Source organism: Oncorhynchus mykiss, chromosome 5 (genome assembly GCF_013265735.2).
Source record: "Oncorhynchus mykiss isolate Arlee chromosome 5, USDA_OmykA_1.1, whole genome shotgun sequence".
NCBI classification, from domain to species: Eukaryota; Metazoa; Chordata; class Actinopteri; order Salmoniformes; family Salmonidae; genus Oncorhynchus; species Oncorhynchus mykiss.
The window spans coordinates 96,617,179-96,636,928 of record NC_048569.1 but is presented as its reverse complement, the minus strand read 5'-3'; the positions used below and the strand labels follow the sequence as shown (position 1 = coordinate 96,636,928).

Below are 19,750 nucleotides of genomic sequence, written 5' to 3'. Positions count from 1 at the left end.
TGGAAGGGATCCCAATGCTACCAGCACATGAAGAGTAATCAGACTGCACGTATCTATCACTGCTACGCTGCGTCATACAGACGCACGAGGTCTCAACAACACTGACGGACTACCTGGTTACTGCTACCAGCACTAGAACTGACATGCCCACACACTGATGGAGCACAGCGTGATCACTCACACACACACACCTTTCTGCTGTACACATCTGGGGTGGGAGCTGGACAACGTGGTTTGGGTGTGTGTGTGTGTGTGTGTGTGTGTGTGTGTGTGTGTGTGTGTGTGTGTGTGTGTGTGTGTGTGTGTGTACGTTGTGATATAACATGTACCATAGGGATGGAGGAAATCTGTATCTAAATGGACCTACCGCAATCCCACCCTGTGCACTGTGACCTACCGCAGTCCTACCCTGTACACTGTAACCTACCGCAATCCCACCCTGTGTACTGTGACCTACCGCAGTCCTACCCCAATAACCTGTGACCTACTGCAGTCCTACCCTGTGACTTACCACAGTCCTACCCTGTGCCCTGTGACCTACCGCATTCATACCCTGTAACCTACCGCATTCCTACCCTGTAACCTGTGACCTACCACATTCCTACCCTGTAACCTGTGACCTACTGCAGTCCTACCATGTTCCCTGTGACCTACCGCAATCCTACCCTGTACCCTGTGCCCTAACGCAGTCCTACCCTGTGCCCTGTAACCTACCGCAGTCCTACCCTGTGCCCGGTAACCTACTGCAGTCCTACCCTGTACCCTGTGTCCAACCGCAGTCCTACCCTGTACCCTGTGACCAACCGCAGTCCTACCCTGTACACTGTGACCAACCACAGTCCTACCCTGTACACTGTGACCAACCACAGTCCTACCCTGTGACCTACCGCAGTACTACCCTGTGCCCGGTAACCTACTGCAGTCCTACCCTGTACCCTGTGTCCTACTGCAGTTCTGCCCCGTGACCAACCGCAGTCCTACCCTGTGCCCTGTGACCAACCCCAGTCCTACCCTGTGCCCTGTGACCAACCCCAGTCCTACCCTGTAACCTGTGACCTACCCCAGTCCTACCCTGTGCCCTGTGACCAACCCCAGTCCTACCCTGTGCCCTGTGACCAACCCCAGTCCTACCCTGTGCCCTATGACCAACCCCAGTCCTACCCTGTAACCTGTGACCTACCCCAGTCCTACCCTGTAACCTGTGACCTACCCCAGTCCTACCCTGTTCCCTGTGACCAACCCCAGTCCTACCCTGTGCCCTATGACCAACCCCAGTCCTACCCTGTAACCTGTGAGCAACCCCAGTCCTACCCTGTGCCCTATGACCAACCCCAGTCCTACCCTGTAACCTGTGACCAACCCCAGTCCTACCCTGTGCCCTATGACCAACCCCAGTCCTACCCTGTAACCTGTGACCTAACCCAGTCCTACCCTGTGCCCTGTGACCAACCCCAGTCCTACCCTGTGCCCTATGACCTACACCAGTCCTACCCTGTGCCCTGTGGAAACCACAGGAAAACAACACACAGACTCAGAGTGTATTTGGATGCAACATGGTTTTGGACAGACTCTGACAGTCCTTCTCCCAGCCATCTCTTCTCTCAAAACACAAACAGCAGAGGGGTCATTTACATTGTAACAACACACTGCTCATTCACAGTGACAGGTTGTAAACTACCCAATACTGTCTCTAGCCAACAGCTCAGATTAGAAATGAGTAGTTGATTTACGAGAAATATCCACTCCAACCCAAATATTACAGATAAATTACTAGTTTTATCAGTCATCACAGCACATTCACTGTCAAATCTATGGCTTGACAAATGCAGTGAGTTGCAATGAACTCTGGTGTTGTAAACGCCTCCATATGTACGTTCCTCTTATTTATTAAAGGGAATTATTTATCCGCTACAACTCAATAATATGCCCATAATTGACAGGTCAAAGCACAAGAAACCTAAAGAAATAAGAAAGCACGAGGAAAGGGAGTATCATCAATTCATATGAACTCTGATACATTGATTAAAGTATCTGGCTCAAAACAAGAGCATTTAGGGTTAATCTATCCTGGGATTAGTGTACAGAATAAATACTATAGCCTGTTAGAGTAAATACAGTAGCCTGCTAGAGTAAATACTGTAGCCTGTTAGAGTAAATACTGTAGCCTGTTAGAGTAAATACTGTAGCCTGCTACAGAGTAAATACTGTAGCCTGCTACAGAGTAAATACTGTAGCCTGCTACAGAGTAAATACTGTAGCCTGCTACAGAGTAAATACTGTAGCCTGTTAGAGTAAATACTGTAGCCTGCTACAGAGTAAATACTGTAGCCTGCTACAGAGTAAATACTGTAGCCTGTTACAGAGTAAATACTGTAGCCTGTTACAGAGTAAATACTGTAGCCTGCTACAGAGTAAATACTGTAGCCTGGTACAGAGTAAATACTGTAGCCTGCTACAGAGTAAATACTGTAGCTTGTTACAGAGTAAATACTGTAGCCTGCTACAGAGTAAATTCTGTAGCCTGCTACAGAGTAAATGCTGTAGCCTGTTAGAGTAAATACTGTAGCCTGTTACAGAGTAAATACTGTAGCCTGTTACAGAGTAAATACTGTAGCCTGCTACAGAGTAAATACTGTAGCATGTTACAGAGTAAAGACTGTAGCATGTTACAAGGGTGGGACTGGATGGGGGGACTGGATGGTGTTCAGAGATAGATGGGAGGGGTTGAGGGTAGCTGAAGGATGGGACTGGATGGTGTTCAGAGATAGATGGGAGGGGTTGAGGGTAGCTGAAGGATGAGACTGGATGGTGGTCAGAGATAGATGGGAGAGGTTGATGGTAGCTGAAGGATGGGACTGGATGGTGTTCAGAGATAGATATGAGGGGTTGAGGGTAGCTGAAGGATGGGACTGGATGGTGGTCAGAGATAGATGGGAGGGGTTGCGGGTAGCTGAAGGATGAGACTGGATGGTGGTCAGAGATAGATGGGAGGGGTTGGGGGTAGCTGAAGGATGGGATTGGATGGTGTTGGGAGATGGGAGGGGTTGATGGTAGCTGAAGGATGGGACTGGATGGTGGTCAGAGATAGATGGGAGGGGTTGAGGGTAGCTGAAGGATGGGACTGGATGGTGGTCAGAGATAGATGGGAGGGGTTGGGGGTAGCTGAAGGATGGGACTGGATGGTGTTCAGAGATAGATGGGAGGGGTTGGGGGTAGGCAAAGGCGGGGACTAAAAACAAACATAATGTAATATATACTGTCTGTAAAATATAAATAAACTCAGCAAAAAAAGAAACGTCCCTTTTTCAGTTCCCTGTTCCCTGTGTTCTGCCTGTGTTCTGCAATCCCATTGAGCACGTCTGGGACCTGTTGGATCGGAGGGTGAGGGCTAGGGCCATTCCCCCCAGAAATGTCTGGGAACTTGCAGGTGCCTTGGTGGAAGAGTGGGGTAACATCTCACAGCAAGAACTGAGCAAATCTGGTGCAGTCCATGAGGAGGAGATGCACTGCAGTACTTAATGCAGCTGGTGGCCACACCAGATACTGACTGCTACTTTTGGTTTTGACCCCCCCTTTGTTCAGGGACACATTATTCAATTTCTGTTAGTCACATGTCTGTGATACTTGTTCAGTTTATGTCTCAGTTATTAAATTTTGTTATGTTCATACAAATATTTACACATGTTGAGTTTGCGGAAAATAAATGCAGTTGACAGTGAGAGGACGTTTATTTTTTTTCTGAGTTAAGTATTTACAGTTGAAGTCGAAAGTTTACATCCACTTAGGTTGGAGTCAATTAAACTCGTTTTTCAACCACTCCACAAATGTCTTGTTAACAAATTACAGTTTTGGCAAGTTGGAGGTGTACCTGTGGATGTTTTTCAAGGCCTACCTTGAAAAACTCAGTGCCTCTTTGCTTGACATCAATGGGAAAATCAAAAGAAATCAGCCAAGATCTTAGAAAAAAAATTGTAGACCTCCACAAGTCTGGGTCATCCTTGGGAGCAATTTCCAAATGCCTGAAGGTACCACGTTCATCTGTACAAACAATAGTACACAAGAATAAACCCCATGGGACCACGCTGCCGTCATACCCCTCAGTTTTGCCTCCTAGAGATGAACGTACTTGGTTATTACTGCATTGTCGGAACTAGAAGCACAAGCATTTCGCTACACTCGCATTAACATCTGCTAACCATGTGTATGTGAAAAATAAAATTTGATTTGATTTGACTTTGGTGCGAGAAGTGCAAATCAATCCCAGAACAAAAGCAAAGGAGCTTGTGAAGATGCTGGAGGAAACAGGTACAAAAGTATCTATATCCACAGTAAAACGAGTCCTATATCGACATAAACTGAAAGGCCGCTCAGCAAGGAAGAAGCCACTGCTCTAAAACCGCCATAAAAAAGCCAGACTATGGTTAGCAACTGCACATGAGGACAAAGATCGTACTTTTTGGAGAAATGTCCTCTGGTCTGATGAAACAAAAATTGAACTGTTTGGCCATAATGACCATCATTATATTTGGAGGAAAAATGGGGAGGCTTGCAAGCCGAAGAACACCATCCCAATCGTGAAGCACTGGGGTGGCAGCATCATGTTGTGGGGGTGCTTTGCTGCAGGAGGGACTGGTGCACTTCACAAAATAGATGGCGTCATGAGGTAGGAAAATTATGTGGATATATTGAAGCAACATCTCAAGACATCAGTCAGGAAGTTAAAGCTTGGTCGCAAATGGGTCTTCCAAATGGACAATGACCCCAAGCACACTTCCAAAGTTGTGGCAAAATGGTTTAATTACAACAAAGTCAAAGAATTGGAGTGGCCATCACAAAGCCCTGACCTCAAGCCTATAGAAAATTTGTGGGCAGATCTGAAAAAGCGTGTGTGAGCAAGGAGGCCTACAAACCTGACTCAGTTACACCAGCTCTGTCAGGAGGAATGGGCCAAAATTCACCCAATTTATTGTTGGAAGCTTGTGGAAGGCTACCCGAAACGTTTGACCCAAGTTAAACAATTTAAAGGCAATGCTACCAAGTACTAATTCAGTGTATGTAAACTTCTGACCCACTGGGAATGTGATGACAGAAGTAAAAGCTTAAATATATCTACTATTATTCTGACATTTCACATTCTTAAAATAAAGTGGTGATCCTAACTGACCTAAGGCAGGGAATTTTTACTAGGTTTAAATGTCAGGAATTGTGAACAACTGAGTTTAAATGTATTTGGCTAAGGTGTAGGTAAACTTCCGACTTCTAATGTATAAGCTGTAAGAAGAAGCCAAATTGTTGTTTTCCATTAGTTCATACCAATTGTGCAAGTTCTCCCACTTAAAAAGATGAGAGAGGCCTGTAATTTTCATCATAGGTACACTTCAACTATTTTTAATGAATTTATTTGAAAATTATGGTGGAAAATAAGTATTTGGTCAATAACAAAAGTTTATCTCAATACTTTGTTATAAACCCTTTGTTGGCAATGACAGAGGTCAAATGTTTTCTGTAAGTCTCCACAAGGTTTTCACACACTGTTGCTGGTATTTTGTCCCATTCCTCCATGCAGATCTCCTCTAGAGCAGTGATGTTTTGGGGGGGTAAGTATGGTGTTCCTTGGATGCAACTCAGCATTCTTTGTCCTCCAAACACGACGAGTTGAGTTTTTACCAAAAAGTTATATTTTGGTTTCATCTGACCATATGACATTCTCCCAATCTTCTTCTGGATCATCCAAATGCTCTCTAGCAAACTTCAGACGGGCCTGGACATGTACTGGCTTAAGCAGGGGGACACGTCTGGCACTGCAGGATTTGAGTCCCCGGCGGCATAGTGTGTTACTGATGGTAGGCTTTGTTACTTTGGTCCCAGCTCTATGCAGGTCATTCACTAGGTCCCTCCGTGTGGTTCTGGGATTTTTGCACCGTTCTTGTGATCATTTTGATCCCACGGGGTGAGATCTTGCATGGAGCCTCAGATCGAGGGAGATTATCAGTGGTCTTGTACGTCTTCCATTTCCTAATAATTGCTCCCACAGTTGATTTCTTCAAACCAAGCTGCTTACCTATTGCAGATTCAGTCTTCCCAGCCTGGTGGAGGTCTATAATTTTGTTTCTGGTGTCCTTTGACAGCTCTTTGGTCTTGGCCATAGTGGAGTTTGGAGTGTGACTGTTTGAGGTTGTGGACAGGTGTCTTTTATACTGATAACAAGTTCAAACAGGTGTCATTATTACAGGTGGAGGACAAAGGAGCCTCTTAAAGAAGAAGTTACAGGTCTGTGAGAGCCAGAAATCTTGCTTGTTTGTAGGTGACCAAATACTTACTTTCCACCATAATTTGCAAAAACATTCCTTAAAAATCCTACAATGTGATTTTATGAATTCTTTTTCTCATTTTGTCTGTCATAGTTGAAGTGTACCTATGATGAAAATTACAGGCCTCTCATCTTTTTAAGTGGGAGAACTTGCACAATTGGTGGCTGACTAAATACTTTTTTACCCCACTGTATATGGGGGATTAGAAATTATGCAGACAATTACATCGATTGAAGCCACAATCTATCTATATTATTAAAGCTGATCTACCCCTAAAAAAATAACATATCTCTGACAAAATGCTGACTATTAAGTGGACTGGACAAGAGTTTGTTGGAGAGAATTAAAGTTTTTCAGGGATAAGTACAATTAATATTAGCAGCACAGATGCAGTTCTGTTCAGGAAGTGGGAAGGACGCGACACACACAGCTCAGCCAACACCAGCTGGTTGGCAGACAGGCTCCGCCCCAGCTCCGCCTACACCAGCTGTTTGACAGACAGGCTCCGCCCCAGCTCCGCCTACACCAGCTGGTTGACAGACAGGCTCCACCCCAGCTCCGCCTACATCAGCTGGTTGGTAGACAGGCTCCGCCCCAGCTCAGCCAACACCAGCTGGTTGGCAGACAGGCTCCGCCCCAGCTCTGCCTACACCAGCTGTTTGACAGACAGGCTCCGCCCCAGCTACGCCTCCAATTATACATCTCATGCCAGTCGAATCTCTTGCTTCACCGTAGCTAACCAGCTACCGTTTACCTCTTTTTTGGTATGTCTTAATCAAAAGTAAACACCTCACACACATGGTTATGGGCTTAAAAAAAAAGACGTTGAAATGTATTCAATTTTGAGTTTGCATCCCAATATTACACATTATATACATTACAGAAGACTGAAATATAACAACACGTTTGACATAGAAACCCCATATTTTCGGGGGTTTTAAAAATACATGTTTATTAATTATGAAAAATATAAATAACATTCCACCCATAATGCCACTAGAGGGCGATGTGGTCGTTTGACTGCAGGAGAGGGCTACGAAACACAAGCTGAAAACACAAGCTGCTTACCAAATTAAAAACAATTGCAGCATTAAGTTCAATAGTAAATCAACAGTCTACAACAGCTACAGAATGTATTTATCTGCCTGGAGTATAGAAAGGTTTTTTGCATTTGTAGTCTCGTTCAACCCTCGTACTTTCCCCAATTGCATTTCAGAGCCAGGTTCTGTAGCCAAAGTACTAGCCAAGTCTCCCTCTTTCCCTAGAGGAAAAAATTAATAAAAAAATTACTTGATTCGTCCGTTGAAAAGATATGACCCATAATACCGGCGCATAGTTTGTTTCTTTCTATCGTGCGTTGGCGGGCCACATTTAACCATCATAAAGCATATCGCCGGCAGTTATAAAACTAGGCAACTCGCGGACGGGACCGTTAAACATTTGTTTAGGCTACACCTTGTTCAGTGGTACCTCCATTAGCTAGCTATAACTAACAACCTGGGGGCGAGTACAGCAGGACACAACGTTTCAGAACGTTCAGGTAGAAATATGCTATGTAGAACAAACACGCCTCTGTGACATGTTGAATAAGGAACGATGTCGGCTCTGTTCGTTACGTTTCTATCTGCAACGGTCGAGAACGTTTTGCTTGTTAGCCTACTTGGTGTGTGAACTGCTGTGAACTGCTGACTGCTCATATCTTGCAGCTGATTATTGACACGTCAACCAGGATAAAGGGGCGGGGCCATTTTTTGACAGTTGTGGTTTTGGTCATCAGTGTCAGCGGCGGTCTCGTCGCCAAAACTAAGACCGTCGCCGAAACAAAGACGGTTCTGCCGAGTTATTGTAGGAAGGAAAGAGAGGAATGGAGAGGGTCTGTGTCTGCACATGTACTCTCACTACTGGTGTCCCCCAGGGCTCGGTTCTAGGCCCTCTCCTCATCTCCCTTTACACCAAAACCTGGGGCGAGTTCAGCAGGACACAACGTTTTAAAACGTCATATCCTCACATGGTCTCTCCTATCATTGCTATGTGGATGACAATTAACTACTTTTCTCCTTCTGACACCCAGGCGGCGACACACATCTCTGAGTGCCTGGCAGATATCTCAGTTTGGATGTCGGCCCACCACCTCAAGCTCAACCTCGACAAGACGGAGCTGCTCTTCCTCCTAGAGAAGGCCTGCCCGCTCCAAGACCTCTCCGTCACGGTTGACAACTCCACGCTGTCCCAGAATGCAAAGAACCTTGTAGTGCCCCTGGACAACATGCCATCAAACCCCTTGCAACTTATCAGCTCTCAGGGCTGGGCGTCTCTAGCAACTTATCCAGAACACTGCAGCCCGCTCGGTCATTACCTCCCGCTCAGTCATTATCTCCCGCTCGGTCATTACCTCCCGCTCGGTCATTACCTCCCGCTCGGTCATTACCTCCCGCTCGGTCATTATCTCCCGCTCGGTCATTACCTCCCGCTCGGTCATTACCTCCCGCTCGGTCATTACCTCCCGCTCGGTCATTACCTCCCGCTCGGTCATTACCTCCCGCTCGGTCATTAGCTCCCGCTCGGTCATTAGCTCCCGCTCTATTTCTGGACATCAGTGTGGCTGAAGCGACTGTTGAACGTTGATAACAATGTCAATGACGCGACCAAGAGATGGAGGTGCAACCCATACGACTTTGGCAATACTTTGTGTCATAATCTGGTGATTCTCTCTCTCTCTCTCTCTCTGTCTCTCTCTCTCTGTGTCTCTGTCTCTCTGTCTCTCTCTCTCTCTCTGTCTCTATCTGTCTCTCTCTCTGTCTCTCTCTCTCTCTCTCTCTCTCTTTCTCTCTCTCTGTCTCGGTCTCTCTCTCTCTGTCTCTCTCTGTCGCTCTCTCTCTCTCTCTCTCTCTCTCTGTCTCTCTCTCTCTCTCTGTCTCTCTCTCTCTGTCTCTCTCTCTCTCTCTCTCTGTCTCTCTCTCTCTGTCTCTCTCTCTCTCTCTTTCTCTCTCTGTCTCTCTCTCTCTGTCTCTCTCTCTCTCATTAGGAATTTACATGGCCAGATAATGGTTAAATATTCGTATATATATGTTTATCATATTTCTGCTGTTGGGAAGAGAATAGGATGTTATGCAGAACAAAATAACGCTAGGACAAGTTCTGTATGTTTGTGCACATGGAAGTCAGTGGTTAATGTTTACTGTAGGTAAACAAGGCAAAACAAATGTGATGTGACTAGAATGGCTCACTGTTTTCATCATTTTGACAATAACTAGACTAAATCATTATTTAAAATGAAGAGAAAATGTGACTTAAGACTTAATAATATCTTTTTTTTTACAAAATGACTAAGAATAGACTATATCTAAAAAAAAAAACTAAAAAAAACTGGTGAGACCAGATGTGACATCCGTCCCATTCATTAAGATAAAGACCCCCCACCCCCCCACCCCAGGGTAGGATGGGTAATGAACTATATTATGTCAAACAGACCAAACAAAGGGAGGAAAAGACATTTCACTAATATTTGTTGCTACAATGACAACTGAAGCGGTACAAGGTACACTATTCCGCCTCGGGCAAACATGCAGCACTGAAACATCCAGGTGTGGCTAACATAACTGTGTGACGTCATTAGTATTTAGAATAAACTTCTATATTTTTAAAAAAAAAATTAAACATAACAGACTGCTCTAGTAACATGGTGAGGATCTGTAGCCTTAGGCAACTACAGTGTGTATTATGTCTAGAGGAATGTAGGTTCACAATCTCATGGTACAGGGCAGGCTATATATCCACTGAAGACACGTGTATTTTCATTAGCCATGTTGATCATTCAGACATACAAAACAAGGTTGACGATGAAATGAAGCATGTACCAGTACCCAGAATGAGTAATGAAGGAGATGGGTGATCAAGCTTCCTGGTTGCTCAGTGTCACCTGAGCAGCTCTGTATGGTATCAAACGTTGCTATTACCAAATCAGAGATATTTTATGTGCCGGAGAAGATACCCCCAAAAACACTCTTCTAAATGAAGAGGGGTGGTTATGTGTTTAATCAAAATGTCTCCAATAATAAATGACAGTAACATGAAGGATAAATAATACCAAACAACATACCTTTATATTGCTAAACACAGATGTTGGTTTCTTCATATCTTTGACACAAATCCCCTTCTGCTGTGAAGAGTAAAAGGGTATCCAGAGAGAGAGACAGAGAGACAGAGAGAGAGAGAGAGAGAGAGAGAGAGAGAGAGAGTCCAGTCCAGTCCAGGGCAGAAGAACTCAGCAGCAGTGACTTTCTCTGTGTCGAAGAGGTAATAGCTGTCCCACAGTGTTCTACTCTGGTGAGTGTGTCAATGAGCTTTTATGGCTCACAGTGATGTAACGGGGCCAACAACTCAGCCCACAACTCCACGCGCGCATTGTTTTGAACGTAATGATGAAAAGACCATATTTGGCACACATGACCTGTTTTCTACAGGCGGCAGCGTGGTGATTGTTTTTATTCAACAATAAGAAATGTCTGATGTAATTGTTTGGACAAATATTTAATAAATAATCATAAACAAACAGAGTCACTGTTTTAATATGCATAGTTCAGTTTAAACTTTTTTTTAAAATTGACAATCCAACAAAAGTTTCTGCTTTTTGTTTTTCTACATTTACAGTTCAGCATTTAAAAAAAAAGAGTTTGACAGTAGGTTATTTTATAGCCATTGATACTCATCTTGCCTGTTGCGGATCTGACACACAGGCTAGGGGGAAGAGTCTACCGCTGACAGACAAGTATCACCGATCTGCTACATTTTTTTACCTCCTGTCATCAATGTGAATGACGAATTAGGGAAGTTACTCTTCTGATACTTAGCCGTGAATGTGAGACAGACGCAGGAACACACACCCTCCTCTCCTCACACCCTCCCTCACACCCTCCCTCCCTCTCTCACACCCTCCCTCCCTCCTTGACACACATCCAACAGGAGGTAATAGGTGTTCTGCTGATAAATCACACAAGTCTTTCAAAAAGGTGTCATTATTCCATCAAAGCCGGTTCAAGACTTAGCAGCTGAACACACAGTGGCAACCATGAAAGATCAACCCAGGAAAGAAAGGGCAATCATAAATAGACTACAATAAATCAACACCACAACACATTTTGTCAACGTACGCTGGGAGGTTGACAAGCATTCACATGACCTCGGCTGACCCATTGTTAGTGATGATGCTAATGGTATTACTGGGACCACCTGAAATGAGCACTAAATATGCATATTTTTTTTTTTTGGGGGGGGGGGGGGGGGGGGGGGGGTTAGGGGTGGACTGAGACCACCTGAAATGGGCACTAAATCTGCATATTGGGGGGGGGGGGGGGGGGGGGGGGGGTAGGGGCAGACTAGGAGCACCTGAAATGGGCACTAAATCTGCATATAGGGAGGGTTAGGGGTGGACTGGGACCACCTGAAATGGGCACTAAATCTGCATATGGGGGGAGGGTTAGGGGTGGACTGGGACCACCTGAAATGGGCACTAAATCTGCATATAGGGAGGGTTAGGGGTGGACTGGGACCACCTGAAATGGGCACTAAATCTGCATATAGGGGGGGTTAGGGGTGGACTGGGACCACCTGAAATGGGCACTAAATCTGCATATAGGGGGGGTTAGGGGTGGACTGGGACCACCTGAAATGGGCACTAAATCTGCATATAGGGAGGGTTAGGGGTGGACTGGGACCACCTGAAATGGGCACTAAATCTGCATATAGGGGGGGTTAGGGGTGGACTGGGACCACCTGAAATGGGCACTAAATCTGCATATAGGGAGGGTTAGGGGTGGACTGGGACCACCTGAAATGGGCACTAAATCTGCATATAGGGGGGGTTAGGGGTGGACTGGGACCACCTGAAATGGGCACTAAATCTGCATATAGGGAGGGTTAGGGGTGGACTGGGACCACCTGAAATGGGCACTAAATCTGCATATAGGGAGGGTTAGGGGTGGACTGGGACCACCTGAAATGGGCACTAAATCTGCATATAGGGAGGGTTAGGGGTGGACTGGGACCACCTGAAATGGGCACTAAATCTGCATATAGGGGGGGTTAGGGGTGGACTGGGACCACCTGAAATGGACACTAAATCTGCATATGGGGGGAGGGTTAGGTGGTTACAGAGACCAGGTGGTTGGGGGCGGACTGGGACCAGAAATCAGCCCTGGCATTACTAAATGCACCGGCCCATTTTCTTCCTTTCTTCCCATTATTACCCATATAATGATCCCAGGGTAGATAGGCCCACTGGGCTAAAAATGGATCAGCTCCTCGTTTTTTTTTTGGTCGGGGTGGTGGGTTGGGTCATCCCATCTGGTACACCTGGACATTTTTTGAAAAGTTACTGGAATTTTTAAGCCCAAATTCTAACCAATCAAACAGCTGTTTGGTTATTGTAGCATCAACCATTCATAAAACAACTGCAGAAGCAGGAGGAAATTCAACCAATGTATTTTTTACTACAGTGGTGAGGATGTTCTAGGAAGGGGTTTCAAAACTGCAAATAAAAGTTAGACCATCAATGCAAAAGGCTTAGAGAGCATCTGGAAAACTAAAGAGGACATTGTTCTGCAAGTAAGTCCTACAACATTTTCACATTGAGCCCCCCTGAACAACCAAACCCTTTTTTTTATTAGGGTACATCCCAAATGGCACCCTATTCCCCATGTAGTGCACAACATTTAACCAGGGCCCCATAGGGGACAGGATGCCATTTGGGACCAACACTAAAAAACATTAGATCAGTGTCTTGTTTAGCATCTCAGGCTTTGTCAACCTGGTTTCCTCCACAAATTAGATTTCAGATAAGTTTCCATTACGCCATGTTGAAACAGTGTAGCACATGTCTTGGTTAGTGACTTGATCCTCAGGCGGGTGAATCAAAACATGGGTCTTTGTTCCCCTGCTGTATAACACACAATGTCAACATTGATCCATACGGGGGAGGCATCCCAAATAGCACCCTGTTTCTTGTATAGTGCACTACTGTTGACCAGGGCCCCAGAGGTAAAAAATGGGGCACCATTTCAGACCCACACAGAGTAGTAAAATCATAACTCCACAAAAGGATCTATGGTTTAAACTAACGCTGGGCACAGAACATGTTCATCTTGTAGTGACATTCTTGGATAATGAAAGTGTTCTATAGGTAACACATAGCCTGCAGGTATAATGAAGTAATAAGGTGGGGGGGGGGGGCGATATACCACGGCTAAGGGCTGTTCTTAGACACGACGCAAAGCAGAGTATATTGGCCATATTCCACAAACCCTGGAGGTGCCTCAATGCTATTATAAACTAGTTAGTAATTAGAGTATTAAAAATAAATGGTTTTGTCATACCTGTGGTATACGGTGTGATATACCAAGGCTGACAGCCAATCAGCATTCAGGGCTCGAACCCCAGCCAGTTTATAACGCTTAATAACTGGTTATAAGTATGTAAGAGCCTTTATAAACCCTAAATGTTATGTCTCTGTGCCCCCAGTAATACCTCCACAGCCCAAGTTGTGGTTATCAATTACTGTGACTATAATTCAGATTGGTTCTTGGCAGTACAACTGTGAAAGCACTGCTATGCTACTGTACAATATAGCTTTGATGTTCAGGAAACTCCTAAGCACAGTGAGGATCCTGCCAATCAGGCTCTGCACATGTCTTCCTCCTGCACTTCAAACAAACAGGCAAACATGAGGACTTTGTCCCAAATGGGACCAGAAATCAGCCCTGGCATTTCTAAATGCACCGGCCCACTTTCTTCCTCGAGGACGCCATTATTATGGACTTTGTCCCAAATGGCGTCCTATCACATTAACTGTAAAAGTCGGGAGTTTACCTACACTTTAGCCAAATACATTTAAACTCAGTTTTTCACAATTCTTGACTTTTAATCCTAGTAAAAATTCCCTGTTTTAGGTCAGTTAGGATCACCACTTTATTTTAAGAATGTGAAATGTAGAGAGAATGAGCTTTTTTTCAGCTTTTATTTCTTTCATCACATTCCCAGTGGGTCAGAAGTTTACATAAACAATGCTACCAACTACTAATTGAGTTGTTTGACTTGGGTCAAACGTTTCAGGTAGCCTTCCATAAGCTTCCCACAATAAGTTGGGTGAATTTTGGCCCATTCCTCCTGACAGAGCTGGTGTAAGTGAGTCAGGTTTGTAGGCCTCCTTGCTCGCACACATTTTCTATAGGATTGAGGTCAGGGTTTTGGGATGGCCACTCCAATACCTTGACTTTGTTGTCCTTAAGCCATTTTGCCACAACTTTGGAAGTGTGCTTGGGGTCATTGTCCATTTGGAAGACCCATTTGCGACTAAGCTTTAACTTCCTGACTGATGTCTTGTGATGTTGCTTCAATATATCCACATAATTTTCCTACCTCATGACGCCATCTATTTTGTGAAATGCACCAGTCCCTCCTGCAGCAAAGCACCCCCACAGCATGATGCTGCCACCCCCGGGCTGTTCTTCGGCTTGCAAGCCTCCCCCTTTTTCCTCCAAACATAACGATGGTCATTATGGCCAAACAGTTATATCAGACCAGAGGACATTTTTTTCCAGAAAGTACAGTGCCTTGCGAAAGTATTCGGCCACCTTGAACTTTGCGACCTTTTGCCACATTTCAGGCTTCAAACATAAAGATATAAAACTGTATTTTTTTGTGAAGAATCAACAACAAGTGGGACACAATCATGAAGTGGAACGACAGTTATTGGATATTTCAAACTTTAACAAATCAAAAACTGAAAAATTGGGCGTGCAAAATTATTCAGCCCCCTTAAGTTAATACTTTGTAGCGCCACCTTTTGCTGCGATTACAGCTGTAAGTCGCTTGGGGTATGTCTCTATCAGTTTTGCACATCGAGAGACTGACATTTTTTCCCATTCCTCCTTGCAAAACAGCTCGAGCTCAGTGAGGTTGGATGGAGAGCATTTGTGCACAGCAGTTTTCAGTTCTTTCCACAGATTCTCGATTGGATTCAGGTCTGGACTTTGACTTGGCCATTCTAACACCTGGATATGTTTATTTTTGAACCATTCCATTGTAGATTTTGCTTTAAGTTTTGGATCATTGTCTTGTTGGAAGACAAATCTCCGTCCCAGTCTCAGGTCTTTTGACTCCATCAGGTTTTCTTCCAGAATGGTCCTGTATTTGGCTCCATCCATCTTCCCATCAATTTTAACCATCTTCCCTGTCCCTGCTGAAGAAAAGCAGGCCCAAACCATGATGCTGCCACCACCATGTCTGACAGTGGGGATGGTGTGTTCAGCTGTGTTGCTTTTACGCCAAACATAACGTTTTGCATTGTTGCCAAAACGTTCAATTTTGGTTTCATCTGACCAGAGCACCTTCTTCCACATGTTTGGTGTGTCTCCCAGGTGGCTTGTGGCAAACTTTAAACGACACTTTTTATGGATATCTTTAAGAAATGACTTTCTTCTCGCCACTCTTCCATAAAGGCCAGATTTGTGCAATATACGACTGATTGTTGTCCTATGGACAGAGTCTCCCACCTCAGCTGTAGATCTCTGCAGTTCATCCAGAGTGATCATGGGCCTCTTGGCTGCATCTCTGATCAGTCTTCTCCTTGTATGAGCTGAAAGTTTAGAGGGACGGCCAGGTCTTGGTAGATTTGCAGTGGTCTGATACTCCTTCCATTTCAATATTATCGCTTGCACAGTGCTCCTTGGGATGTTTAAAGCTTGGGAAATCTTTTTGTATCCAAATCCGGCTTTAAACTTCTTCACAACAGTATCTCGGACCTGCCTGGTGTGTTCCTTGTTCTTCATGACGCTCTCTGCGCTTTTGACGGACCTCTGAGACTATCACAGTGCAGGTGCATTTATACGGAGACTTGATTACACACAGGTGGATTGTATTTATCATCATTAGTCATTTAGGTCAACATTGGATCATTCAGAGATCCTCACTGAACTTCTGGAGAGAGTTTGCTGCACTGAAAGTACAGGGGCTGAATAATTTTGCACGCCCAATTTTTCAGTTTTTGATTTGTTAAAAAAGTTTGAAATATCCAATAAATGTCGTTCCACTTCATGATTGTGCACCACTTGTTGTTGATTCTTCACAAAAAAATACAGTTTTACATCTTTATGTTTGAAGCCTGAAATGTGGCAAAAGGTCGCAAAGTTCAAGGGGGCCGAACACTTTCGCAAGGCACTGTACAATCTTTGTCCTCATGTGCAGTTAGAAACTGTAGTCTGGTGTGGATATAGATACATTTGTACTTGTTTCCTCCATTATCTTCACAAGGTCCTTTGCTGTTGTTCTGGGATTGATTTGCACTTTTCGCACCAAAGTTCGTTCATCTCTAGGAGACAGAACACATCTCCTTCCTGAGCGGTATGACGGCAGCGTGGTTCCATGGTGTTTATACTTGCGTACGATTGTGTGTACAGATGAACGTGTAGTGTATGTAAACTTCTGACCCACTGGAATTGTGATACAGTGAATTATAAGTGAAATAATTTGTCTGTAAACAATTATTGGGAAAAATGACTTGTGTCAGACACAAAGTAGATGTCCTAACCCACTTGCTAAAACTATAGTTTAACAAGAAATTTGTGAAGTGTTCTAAGTTATAATGACTCCAACCTAAGTATGTAAACTATCGACTTCAACTGGATATAGTGCAACTATTTTTGACCAGAGCCTTATGGGTCCAAAGTAGTGTAAAGGTAATATGGGGCATTAGTCTTTTAAACAGAAAGATAGATATACATATAAAAACAGACCACACAAATCAGAACAAATTAGTTTATTTTTTTTTGTTGTGTGTATGAATTCAGTTTACAGATGGGAACACTTTTTAAATTCAACATGCAGTGATCCCTGTAGACATCCTACAGGTCTACGACGAGGCCATGTTGGTAGCTCTGGTCCAGGTCATTACCTGCTGCTAGGTGAAGGCTCAGCGTGAGCAAGCAGCACGTAGCGCCTCGGGACCAGAGCTAGCCATGTCGTCATCAGATTGGCACGTAAATTCTGTTTTCACAGTGGATAAGTGTTCTAGTATAAATTCATACTTTGTCATTGTCAAAACAACGTGTGTGGTTGGTAGCTGGGTTTTGTTCTGACACAGAACAGTCAAAAGTAAAAAAAAACACACAAGAATATTATTCATGACGACAACCCTGTTAGATAAATATCTGAGGGAAATGACTGATAGTGAACTTGATCGTTGCGATTTTCAAAAAGGGGTACAATGGGTAGCTTCAACAACTCAGAAACCAAACATTTCCCATCTGGGTATGTAGTGTACTGTAACAGGCCTATATCATCCAGTCTGGTGCACACTACTGGGTAAATGGATGCTGAGGAGATCATGGGATGTGGGCGACAACAACAACGTCCCCGGCTATGCTAACGCTCCATTGGCTCCTAAGGAAAGAGGAAAACTAACGTGTGACAATGTTCAATAGGTCCTTCAGTAGAGATCTGTTGAACTAGAGACATTCCACATGTCATTGTCCAATATAACGTCCAGCAGAGCTGCTTAGGCCTTTGCTGCCCCCCCCCCCCCCCCCCCCCCCCCAAGAGGCCTCTTGTACAAACCTTTAGTTTATCGTACCATGACAGAGTGAACCAGCATGTCTTTAAGTACACAGAAGAAGCCCCATCTGCGGCCCAAATTCCCTACGTAGTGTACTAGGTGAAGATGTGAATTCCCCACTACTATACGTGAAGCCTGTGGACTCATCCGCTCACTGGTCTACTATGGACTCATCCGCTCACTGGTCTACTGTGGACTCATCCGCTCACTGAAAACCACAGATCTACAACAATAAATGTACATCTCTTTTCTTAGATAATAAACAGGAAAAAAATGTCTTTACAAACAAGTCCTCAAAGTGTAGTTGTTAGGAAAATGGTGGCAACAGCTTGTTGGCACATATACGCTTCTTAGGTTCTTCCAAAAGAGGTCACGTCCTTGTGGGTCCACGTTTCATAGTGAGGGCATAGGTCTGTTCAGGAAGCTTGTGAGGTATACTGGGAAATATGACGACCTCAGAGTATCCATTTGAAGCACAAATTATAGAAACCTCACTCTGAAAATAAATTCTCATAATAATGAAAGTCTTCTTTCGTTTCTACAAGGCATAAAGGTTTGTAAATGTATTCCTCGTTGTGATTAGTGCTGTCCAGTAACTCCCGGGCCTGGTCCGTACAGAAGCCTGGGGCTAGATTTTACACGTATGCCCCCAACGCTGCATGAAACTCAGTCAGACACTGGACCAGCTGCTGGAACTTAGGCCTCTCCTCTGGATCCAGGGCCCAGCAACAGGCCATCACCGCAAACCTACAGACAGACAGAGAATTAGCTGGGTCAGCGAGTGAACCGTCACAAGCCATTTAGGCTCTCATATCGCAACGTGTACTTTGACTCAAACCCCATAAGGACGGCCAAATATGCTCTAAATAGCACAGCATGTACAGAAAAAAAAAAGTCCCATTCCCATGTCCCGAGGCTATTCAGCACTTGGGTCATCAGAGAAACCAACATCAGCACACTATCAGTCCTGCATCCCTCCATGTCGCCTTCAGTCTTCCCCTTCCTACGCCTTCTATTTGGTGGACACTTTCCAATTCAACAGTCTTTCTGAAGGAAACGTGTGCAGCGGCTCCCCCCAACAACAATCTGATTAGCTTTTCCTCGACTTCCTGTCGGCGGCCGCTCATCCAACTGTAAATCATGGAGTGTTGAAGTGATGAACGTCCCAAATGACACCCTATTTCTTATATAGTGCACTACTTTAGACCAGGACCCTATGGCACCCTATTCCCTATATAGTGCACTACTTCAGACCAGGACTCTATGGCACCCCTTTTGAACAGAGCCCATCTAGTCTTGTAGTGGACATAGGTTCTTTCCTCAATTCCTTGCATTCTCATCTACTTCTAAAAATGAAATGCATTGGTGGAAAAGGTCAGAGGGAAGGGACCTTGGTCAAAAGTGCACTATATAGGGAGTAGGGTGCCATTTGGGATTCTGACACAGAAGCCCGTTATGTCTCTTTGTGATTCCTGGCCAGCTCATCCACAGCAGTAGAAAGTCACGCTCCAGCTCCCTGACAGGCTCAGGATGTGGATAAGACTCAGTCTGTAATGAATGATGGTGAGAGACAGCCGCCTAGCCGCCACCGCCTAGCATTTTAATATTTGTAGCTACTTTAAGTAAATACCTTGTAGTAAACTAAATCCAATCGAGAATCTGTGGAATCTGTGGAAAGAACTGAAAACTGCTGTTCACAAATGCTCTCCATCCAACCTCACTGAGCTCGAGCTGTTTTGCAAGGAGGAATGGGAAAACATGTCAGTCTCTCGATGTGCAAAACTGATAGAGACATACCCCAAGCGACTTACAGCTGTAATCGCAGCAAAAGGTG

At 44.6% G+C, this 19,750-nt stretch overlaps 2 protein-coding genes across 6 annotated transcripts in view; both read right to left on the bottom strand.

The window, feature by feature from the left end:
• LOC110524858 (solute carrier organic anion transporter family member 2A1) overlaps window positions 1-10,656 on the bottom strand; it is a 50,117-nt gene extending 39,461 nt beyond the window's left edge. For all 3 annotated transcript variants that reach the window (XM_036978934.1, XM_036978935.1, XM_036978936.1), the window contains exon 1: window positions 10,411-10,656. In XM_036978934.1, the coding sequence (XP_036834829.1) occupies window positions 10,411-10,446 (36 nt within the window). In that variant the 5' untranslated portion in view covers window positions 10,447-10,656. The remainder of the gene's footprint in view (window positions 1-10,410) is intronic.
• Window positions 10,657-17,106: 6,450 nt separating this feature from the next.
• Window positions 17,107-19,750, bottom strand: part of ryk (receptor like tyrosine kinase) — a 144,903-nt gene continuing 142,259 nt past the window's right edge. For all 3 annotated transcript variants that reach the window (XM_036978933.1, XM_036978931.1, XM_036978932.1), the window contains one exon: window positions 17,107-18,663. In XM_036978933.1, coding sequence (XP_036834828.1) covers window positions 18,552-18,663 — 112 coding nt within the window. In that variant the 3' untranslated portion in view covers window positions 17,107-18,551. The remainder of the gene's footprint in view (window positions 18,664-19,750) is intronic.